The sequence below is a fragment of the Strix uralensis genome, chromosome 33, assembly GCF_047716275.1.
Source record: "Strix uralensis isolate ZFMK-TIS-50842 chromosome 33, bStrUra1, whole genome shotgun sequence".
Classification (NCBI taxonomy): Eukaryota; Metazoa; Chordata; class Aves; order Strigiformes; family Strigidae; genus Strix; species Strix uralensis.
In genome coordinates this window covers 1,923,082-1,932,816 of record NC_134004.1, presented here as the reverse complement: position 1 = coordinate 1,932,816, position 9,735 = coordinate 1,923,082, and the positions used below count along the sequence as shown (strand labels likewise).

At 46.9% G+C, this 9,735-nt stretch overlaps 2 protein-coding genes across 2 annotated transcripts; both read right to left on the bottom strand.

Moving 5' to 3' along the window:
- Positions 1 to 809: 809 nt before the first annotated feature.
- Positions 810 to 3,321, bottom strand: HOXC5 (homeobox C5). Its single transcript, XM_074853789.1, has 2 exons — positions 2,439 to 3,321; positions 810 to 1,686 (listed from the first exon to the last, which is right to left on the bottom strand). The coding sequence occupies exons 1-2, from the start codon at positions 2,893 to 2,895 to the stop codon at positions 1,472 to 1,474; spliced, it is 672 nt and encodes a 223-aa protein (XP_074709890.1). The 5' UTR covers positions 2,896 to 3,321; the 3' UTR covers positions 810 to 1,471.
- A 2,061-nt stretch (positions 3,322 to 5,382) lies between these two features.
- Positions 5,383 to 9,528, bottom strand: HOXC6 (homeobox C6). The gene is given in 3 exon segments (XM_074853788.1): positions 5,383 to 6,265; positions 6,267 to 6,502; positions 7,256 to 9,528. Coding segments are annotated over 3 exon segments (714 nt in total). The 5' UTR covers positions 7,656 to 9,528; the 3' UTR covers positions 5,383 to 6,187.
- Between the last annotated feature and the right edge of the window lie 207 nt (positions 9,529 to 9,735).

Here is a 9,735-nt window from a genome sequence, read left to right as displayed (position 1 = left end):
TTCGTCACCAATTTTTTAAAAAAACAAACAACTTTCCCCCCCGCCCCCCCCCACCTTCCCCATGCTCTGGGAAATAGGAAAAGCAGCACGTACCTTTTCCAGGGTGGGGGAGAAGGATGCTCTAAGCTAAAGCATCCCTTCCTCCCTCCTGAAATCTGCTTTATTTAAAAAAAAAAAATAAATAAAAATAATAATATTAAAAATATCCACACTTTGCCAAAGTAGCAGAGGAGCAGCAAGCTGCTCCAAGGCGGGGAAGGAGCACAGAAATATCTGCTCGGCGCGCCAATTTTTGGGTCATTTACTGTTTATTCCATATGACAAAATAGAAGTTTCATCGCCCTTTCGCAGACGAAACGACAACTAATAAATATACCGAGTACATCATGGGGGGGGGGCGGGGGGGGATAAAAGAAGTTACTGCGATGGACTGAATTTAGACAGAGATGTACAAATTGGGGTTCGCCTTGGCTTTTTTTAATATATATCTCAGCATTTAGCAAATCTACATTAATTACGCAACAAATAAATACACAATAATATTAAGTCCGGAGGCGATTTCTCCCTCCCCACCCCCCCCCCCCCATCCCCTCCCATGCTGCACTTTCCTGCCCGGAGATTTCGGAGGATCCGCACAAACCGGTGTCCCGTCCCCCCCGCCCCCCGCCCCAAGTCTATTCATTTCTTTTATATGCAAATAATAATAAAATGATGCCATCCGAGTCCCAACGAAAACACGCAAACACACACCAGGGACCCCCCCGGCTCCTCTGCGGGGGTTTTTAAGTGGATTTTGGGGGGTTCCGAGCCCCAGCCAGGGGGAATATTTTTCTTTCCGATTTGAGAGAGCCCGAGCGGAGGTGCCAGAGCATCTTTCCTGGGCAATTCCCAGCAAAGCACATCAGCAATTTCCTTCTGCCATCAGGCTGGGACTTCACAAAACTTACTGGGTTTGGGTTTTTTTTTTTTTTCCCCTTATTTTCCTTTTTTTCCTTCTTCACCAGCCCCTTTTTTCTTTTCTCTTTTCCTACGAATATTGCGATTTTTAAAGCTGAGAGGACACGACCCAGCCATCCTGCGGATTGTTTTTTAAGTCTTTTGGGTGTTTTTTTGTTTCTCGGTGATTTTTTCCCCCAAAGAGCGCACAGGTTAGGACACTTAGTAACAACCTAAAGAGCGATACACTAAATTTTTGCATGAAGCTAACAGCGGGGTTGGACTGGGTGGGTTGGTTGGGTTGGGGTTTTTTTTTTTTTTTTTGCATACTAATAAGAGCTTTCCTTTGTCTGAGGGATTTGTGAGGGTACGGACCAGAGTCCATCCAGCAGCTCCCTCCCTCCCCACCCCAAAATCAGTTTCCTCAAGGTAGCTTCCACCAGAAGTGATGGAAAAGGAAAAAAAAAAAAAAAATCAAAAAAACAACCAAAAAAACCCCAAAGCAGGGGACCCCCCCCATCTCCTGCAATCCCACCTAAAGAGCCTCTTTGCTTTTCAACTTGGAATCTTTCTTCCACTTCATCCTCCGGTTTTGAAACCAGATTTTGATTTGTCTCTCGTTCAGGCAGAGGTTGTTGGCGATCTCAATGCGCCTCCGCCGGGTCAGGTATCTGTTAAAATGAAATTCTTTCTCTAGTTCCAGAGTTTGGTAGCGGGTGTAGCTGGTTCGGGAGCGTTTACCATCCGTTTCTGGGGGGGAAAAAAAAAAAAAAAAAAAAAAGGGAAGACACCGCATGAAAAGCCAAAGCAATTCTGGATGGATTTTAAAATTTTTTTATTATTTTTTTTGGTTTTAATGATAAAACCCGGTTACAAATCTAGAATATACAGAAGTTGGCTGGGGCTGTGGGCACGCAGCGAGGGAAGTAGCCTGAAATCCTTCATTCCCCAACACCTTCAGCCCCCCAAGTCCCCCCCTTCCTTTCTAAAGCCCAGATCAAACGCATGTAGATGAGCCAGAAGTGAACCTGTTTCCTCTCGGACAATAAGGAAGTGTACAAAGGAGGGAAATATCTTTTCTTGGGGATCTTGTCTCTCCTTTCCCCCCCTTCAACCCTGGGAAGGTGGAGGGGAAAAAAATCTCTCCACGCTTTCCCTCCACCTTCGCTTCTGGTGTCTTTTTTTTTTTTTTTTAAGCTCACCCTCAAAGAACATGTGTATTTCAAGTTATTTTTAACCCCCCCTTCCCAAAAAAATGGAATATTGCCTTTTATACACGTTTTGTTTCTATGATCCAATTATGCTGTCATAAATTTGGGCGTATATAGCCTCTAAGCCTTTTAGTGGACAGTTTTACGAGCAATTGATGCCTTAGTCGTAAAATTTACGACCTCAGGTTTTTTATTATTTGCCCCGTATGGCCTATAAAAACCCAAGGCAAAAAAAAAAAAAAAAAAAAAAAAAAATCCTGTGAAACAAAAATCAAGAAGTGAAAGTTTTACCATGGCTCATGTGTAGTTTGGTCATCCAGGGGTAAATTTGTGGAGGTTGTTGCTGCTGCAGTTGTGGTCCTCCTTGTTGTGCTGTTTGCACGGGCTCAGCTTTGATTTCACCCGAGCTCTTAGATCTCTCCTCCAGCGTCGTGTTAGCACTCTTCTGACTGTAAATCCCGGGATTTAGGGATGCTTGATCGTCTCTGGCTAAAGGATGCCCTGAAGAGCCCATGACCGTGCAGGAAGGTCGCTCGGGGTTAGCTCGGGGGGTCGCAGACATGTCCAAGCCGCTCAGGGAGTTGGCAGCCCCGGAGGAGGGGAGTGTGATGCTTAGATCCAAGCCACTGTAGCGGTACCTGGGTGACTGAACCTCAGGCACACTTCCATAATTTCCATAACTTTGCATGGCATAGGCAGGAACGGGGGGACTTTGCTTATAAAACGAATTGGCGACGTAAGAACTCATGGCGGAGGAGGGGAGGAAAAAAAAAATAAAAAAAAAAAAAGGGGGGGAAAAAGAAAATTTGGGGAGGGGGAATTTTTTTCCCTCTTTTTTCCCCCTCTTTTTTTTTTTTCCCTCTTTTTTTTTCTTCTTTTTTTCCTTTTTTTTCTTCTTTTTTCCCCCCCTTTTTTCTTTTTTTTTTTTTTTTTTTTTTTTTTTGCAACCGCTTTGATTAGGGTGATTTGTGGCCCTTTGAAGTTCAGGGGTGGGGGGGCGCGTTTTGTTCCTCCTAAAGTGCAGAATTTATAGGTGGGGGATTCTTCTTTCTTTTTCCCCCTATACGCGCTGCCCAAATATGGGATATTTAAGTGGCGTCACGTGACGGCGCCGGCCACTCATCAATTTGCCTTGATGACCCCGGGGCGGGTTATTGATGGGCGCCCGCGGAAGGCGCCGGGGGTGCGCGGGGGAGCGCGGGCGGAGCGCGCCGCGGGACGGCAGCGGCACCTAGTGCTGCTCCACGGCACCGCACCGCCGCTCCGCGCCCCCCCGCGCACCGCCCCGCGGAAGGGGAGTGAAGGGGAAGACGAAGGGGGGGGGGGGGGGGGGAGAAGCGCGCAAGCTGCGTCCGAGCTCCCTCCGCGCAGCGCTCCGCGATTTTCAAACAAAGTTTTCCTTTTTTCCCTTTTGATTCTTGCGCGCGTTTTTTGCGCGCTTTGTTTCTTCCGGCCCAAAATCGCAGCTGCGCGGGTGCGGGGAGGGGGGAAGCCTGTTTTGTTTGTTTGTTTGTTTTCTCTTTTCGGTGGGTGCAAGCAGGAGGGGAAGCTCGCAGCGGCGCGTTACCTCCGCAGCATTTTGAATTTCTTTTTTTTGAATCGCACGAAGCGTTACCGGCTTGGTGGAAGGAAACACATTCCCCGCGTTGTTTTCCGAGGTTTTGGGGAGCGGTGGCGGTCGGGGAAGCTCCTGAGATCTCTCCTCGCATGGAAGCTCCTCCGATGCGCCAAAGTTTACATTCCTGTTACCTTTCCCCCCCCCCGCCGCCAACCCCCCCAACCCCTCGCAATTTATTGCTGGCAGAAGCCTGGATCTTCCTTGTCTGGAGAAACCAGCCCCTCTCTTCAAAGGGCACGGCGAAGGGGAAATAAATACCTTCAAATCTGAATTTCCAGCCCTCCCTTCTGCTCCGGAGCAGGGCGGAGGGGGGGTGCGGGGGGAGACGGGCAGCTCCGAGCCCCCCCCAGCCCGCTTCGGGCTTTGCCTTGCAGACCTGAACACGTTTTCTTTCTATTCCGTCTCCATCCAACAATGCCTTGAACGCGCTGGGTGTTACATATCGTCTCCATTCTCTCTATAGGCGCTGAATTATATATGTGTGGTTGTGGATATATGTTTGGGTTTGGGGTTTTTTTCTTGTCGTGGGTTGGTTTTTTTTTTTTTGTCCTCTTTTTTTTTTTTTTGGAAATTCAAACTGGTTTACACCCAGGGAGCCTCCCGCTCCCCGGCCAGGTCGTTGCCCTCTTGCAAAACGCTCTTGGCTCCTGCTTGTTGGTGCTGTTTGCTTGTTTTCTTTCTTTTTAAGAGAGATTTATATATTTTTTTTTTTTCGTCTTTCCTGCGCCATGCAAAAATCGCCTGCACATTCCAGGCTGGAGACGAGCAAAGGATGGACTGAAAAAAAACTCCCCAGGCTGCTATTTTTCCTTTTTTTTTTTTTTTTTTTTTTTTTTCCCCCCCCCTGGTTATGGTCACTTAACACCAAATCCTGGTTGTTTCATTAAAAAACTTGAAGCTGCTTCCAGGGAAATATCATCCCTGGCTAAGTGCTACCTACTGAACAGCCCAGAAAATATTAGAGCAGTGACAAAGAGGCGAGAAAAATGCAGGTTTTTTTTATCCAGCCTTCGCAATGGTTTATCCGAGCCTGCGGTCCACAGCAGCAGGGTTTGTTTCCCAGCGTTATATCCACAATTTCCGTTCTCCTAAGGATGAGTTTCTGGATAAAAGTGACTCTCCCCCCCTCCCTGGAAAGGTTTATTGGGTCGAAATAAGTCGGGGGGGGGGGGGGGGGGGGGGGAAGTGGGTCTTTCCGCAGAGCTGGGGGATTCTCAGCTGTGTAGAGCTCAAATTAAATCAAAATAATAACAAAAAAGAAGCAGAACCTTTGACCTGGTGTTTGACTGAGGAGGGTGCAATAAGAAATATATACTGTTTTGAACTTTGGAAATCCATTTTTAATCATGAAGCGAGAGGTATGGCATAGATTCCTGATGCCACCGAACAATACAGTAACAAGACTAATTCAAGGAGACAAAGCAAAATGTATTTTTTTTCCCCCTTTTTTTTTTTTTTTTTTTTTTGGAATACTCTTGAATGAGAGAGGTACGAAGGAGGGAGAAAAAGGAGAGAGGGAGCTGATTTTCAGGAACAACACACAGAAGATAAGTGAACTTTCTAACAGGCTGTTATCAACACGAAAGGTTTCAACTGAAGCTCAGAGGCCATTCTATAAACTTTAAAAATAATATTCAGTTTTTATTAAATACTCAACATAGTCCTCTGGACATGACCTTTATACATGAGAGGGTGTAACACAAGATTTTTTTTTTTTTTTTTTTCCTTTTCTACTGCTATAGAACTCCATTCACTTTATACTGTGGAACATTACAGTGCTAAACATAAATATAAATACAGGTACCACAAACACAGTTAAAAATATTCACACAGAAACTGTCACAGTTTGTAGTATGCAGTGATGAGCCCAGGTATCTGCTTAAATACAAGGAGGATGCTCTTGGAAATGCTATATTTAGGTGGAAGGAGCTTTCTCAGGGAAATCAGATTTTTCACCAGGGGAGGAAGATCTGCTCTGGCTGGGGGGAGGAGAAGCGACTGGGCAGAGTCTGACCCGGCACAGCGGAGGGTGGATGCCCAGTTTTGGAGGGGGGGGGGTGGGGGGGAGGCGGAGGGGGGGGGGGGGAGGGAGGACGGGGGGGGGAGTGTGCGGGTTGAAACAGTCTTATCCCGAGTTAGATAAATAGGCGATGGCGGAGATGCGTGTGCGGGGTGGGGGGGTCACTGGGGAGAGCGGGGAGGGGGGGGGACTGTGTAGCGGTGGGGAGGGGGTGTCCACATTTCCACCTTAGACCTTATTTCTTTTAATCATTCCCCCCTCCCAATTATTATTATTTTTTATTCTTTTTTTTTTTTTTTTTTTTTTTTAACGTAGCCAAACATTGTGCCAGTGATAAATACGGGGTGGGGTGGGTGCGGGGGGGTCGGGGGGGGGGGGTCCTGCCGCCGAGCTGTCACTTTTTCACTCCTTCTGCTTCTCCTCCTCTGTCTCTTCTCGCTTCTCCTCCTTGGCCAAGCTGTCGGCGGCGGCGGCGGCGGCCCCCCCCCCCCGCCCCGGAGAGGGTTGAACTCAAATTACTTTCTTTTTTCCATTTCATCCTCCGATTTTGGAACCAGATTTTGATCTGCCGCTCCGTCAGGCAGAGAGCGTTGGCGATCTCGATCCGCCTCCGCCGGGTCAGGTACCGGTTGAAGTGAAATTCCTTCTCCAGCTCCAAGGTTTGATACCGGGAATAAATCTGGCGGCCCCGCCGGCGGTCGGCCCCGTAGCCCACTCCTAGGGATGCCGAGACAAAACAGACTAAAAATCGTCAGCCCGGGAGAAAACGGACGGGGGGGGGAACACGACACCCGCACCCGCGCAACCCCTCCGCCCCCGCGCAACCCCGCGCCCGCCCCGCTCCTCCTTCCCCACCCCCCACCTTCCTCACCCCCGGCCGCCTGCCCCCTCCCCAGCACCCCCCCCTCTTGAAAAAAAAAAAAAAAAAAATTAAAATATCTCTATTTTTGGATGAAATTAACCCTGTGGGCGCAGCGTTTTTCTCCCGGGTCATTTTCTCCCGGGATGCTGCTCCCGCCCCCCCCCCCCCCCCGCCCCCCCACTTCTTTTTCCCACATTATTTCTGCCAATTGGAGGATTTGGGGGAGCCGGGAAAAGAGGGGGGGGGGGAAGTGGGAGCTTCCCCCGGCCCCTCTTCGTGCGGGGAAGCCGCCACCGCCGCACTTCCCGCACCCGTCATTAAAACTTATTTTTACCCCGGTAATATTTTGTGCTTAACTCCCGAGCAGAGCTCGCTGCACTTTATTATAGATATTTTACACTCTCGAAGTCTTTTAATTAGAAAGAGCATAACAAGCCATATTTGCTTGCAACAACTTAACAAATAAAAGGCCTGTAGCTGCAACTGTGAAGGAGCTATATTATTGTTTTTATGGGGCCATAAAAAGTCGCTCAGCCTGTTCTGCTAGGGAGAAGGTCGTAAAGATGGTTCAGTTTATTTAATTTATATCTCCGAGCTGTAAAACTTACCACTGTGGGAGTTCATACGCTGCATCCATGGGTATATTTGAATGCTAGTTTTTTGTTCTTGCGAAGTGTTCCTGTTTTGGTCACTGGTAAAATCCTGTGCGATTGATGTCTGTGTATTATGTCCCATAGAATTTTGCCTGCAGCTAGAAAGCATGTCTTTTTCTTGGTAAAAAGCATTAGATCCATAGTCATAAGGTCCTCGGCTGGAGCTAAACACAACATTATCTTGCGGTGAATAAAAAGGAGAAGAATAAATCCGGTTTTGAGCAACGGCTGCTCCATAAGTAGAAAAATGCCTGACAGGGTCATAGGCAGTTGAATTGAGGGCTACGTTGGGAAGCACCTCTTGGCCACTGGTTAGATGGCAGGATAAAGATGGGTTTGTAAAATAGGAATTCATATCGTCCTCTATACCTGGCTGTGTGATTTCTTTAATATTTATTTCTGTCTCCAGTTTGTAGTCTGAACTAGATTGTTATAGGGAAGGCTCTGCTCCAGGACAGACAAAATGACAAAGTCAGCTGACCCGGGGGGAGCCAATGGGGAGGCGGGTGTCAAAAAGGGAAAAAATTGCTTTTGCTTCTGTTGATTCCCTAGTTGAAAACTAAGTGGGCATGGAAAGTAAGTCCTGCACCCCCAAAACCCCCCCAGCACCCCCGGGGTGCCGGGGGATGGGGAGGATGCGGTGGGGAGGGGAGCGCTCCTGGAGCCAGGGCTGGGGGTCCTGCCTGGGGAGGCAGCTGGGCTGGAAGGGGGGGTGGCACAAATTTCTTAAGCCAGGCTTAACTTTTCCTTTCCCCCCCCCACCCCCGCCCCCCCCCCCGCCCTCACCCCCCTTTTCTGCTAATGGACACTGGGGTTTGGGAGCACCGTCTGTGTGTCTGTGCATTATGTTGCTTGTGTTTTGTTTTTGTTGTGTTTTGGTGTGGGTTTTTTTTTAAGAAATGTTTGCTTAATATCTTGTAATAAAATAGCTCAGAATTCACAGTAATAAATCTCAGATGTCCACAGAATATTAAGCCATAAATTACCCTCCTTTTTTTTTTTTTTTTTTTTTTCCCCTTCTTGTTCTCATGTAGCATTGGTCAATATTATGGAATCAAATGATTGTGTTCCTGATGAGAAAATATTACATAAAGAGAGGGGGGAAAACATGGCGACTTCTGAACTGATAACGTGTTTCAGAGCCTTCCCAAAGTATGTCTTGGGGAGGGGAGAGAAAAAAAAAAAAGACATCCAGAAAAGCAACACCCAACATTGCAAACTCACGTTAGCCTGGAAGTTAGATTTCTCCTCCAGTTTGACATTTCTCCCTTCAGACGCTTCCCTGCTAATTTTCAATGCTGGAGGATATTTACATTTTCAACAATAACTACAACAACAGCAAAAAAAAAAAAAAAAAAAAAAAAAGAGGATTTCTATTTGTAATGGAGAGCAATGAGGAGCCTGGGCTGGGGACGCAACCTCGTGTTTGTGTTTGCAGCAATTTGTAGTTGCAGATATTTACAACTGATTGGGAAACTTCTATTGCAAATATTTAGTTAGATGAAAGGAGGGATTATATTCTATCTTCTCTGGGTAGATTGCACCTAGAACTAATTGAAATGAAGACAGCTAATCTAATTTTAATTTCAATCTAGAGCCATAAATTGCCCCTTAAATGTAAAACATACCTGCTGATCTGTAAATATTGCGAGGTATCTTTATCATTCTGGTGGCTTGCTATTTAAAAATTCAATTATGGCAGGGAAACCCTGGCCTCCTCTGTGTGTGGGGGTTTTTTTAAACCTCCACCGTGTCCACGTTTTTATTTTAAATGTGAGGGTGCGGGGGCTGAGGAGAGGAAGGTTTGTGGGTGCACACTCAAATTCAAAACTGAGAGTATTTGTTTGTCTTGCCCTCAATCAATAGACTTAATTCCTTTTTTAGCGATGTATCCCTAAAAGATTTTAGCTGACAAAGAAGGGTTGGGGGGGGTGTGTATATTTTTTCCCCAGCTATAACAGGAACCCGGATGCCAACGGATTTTATGCTCTTTTTCCTCTGTGTAACAAAGCAAAGTAATCAATGGTAGCAATAAAACCATAAACGAGACTACAACTGAAAAAAAAAAGCTCGTGTATTCATCTTCTATAACGTTAAGGCTTCCCCTGAGTGTCACTAGGGGAAAAAATAAAGTTTCTAACCAAAAAGGAGATAGCTGGAAGTGTGCACCATCTTATTTAGCATCTGTACCTTGGTGGGGAGCGCAGCCTGGCTCCCACCTAAGGCTGCCCAACTTGGAGCCAGCCTGGTACAGATATAAGACTCATGTACATGGGGAAGATTTCCAGGCGTTTTCCCCCCAAAACAGCGAACTTCAGTGTGTTTTCGTTGCCCTTTTCTCCCTCTCCCCAGAGCCTGCCCGGGGATTTCTGGACTCAAAAGAAAGAGGCGAAAATAAAGAAACTAGGAAAGAAACGCGATTACTGGGAGTATAT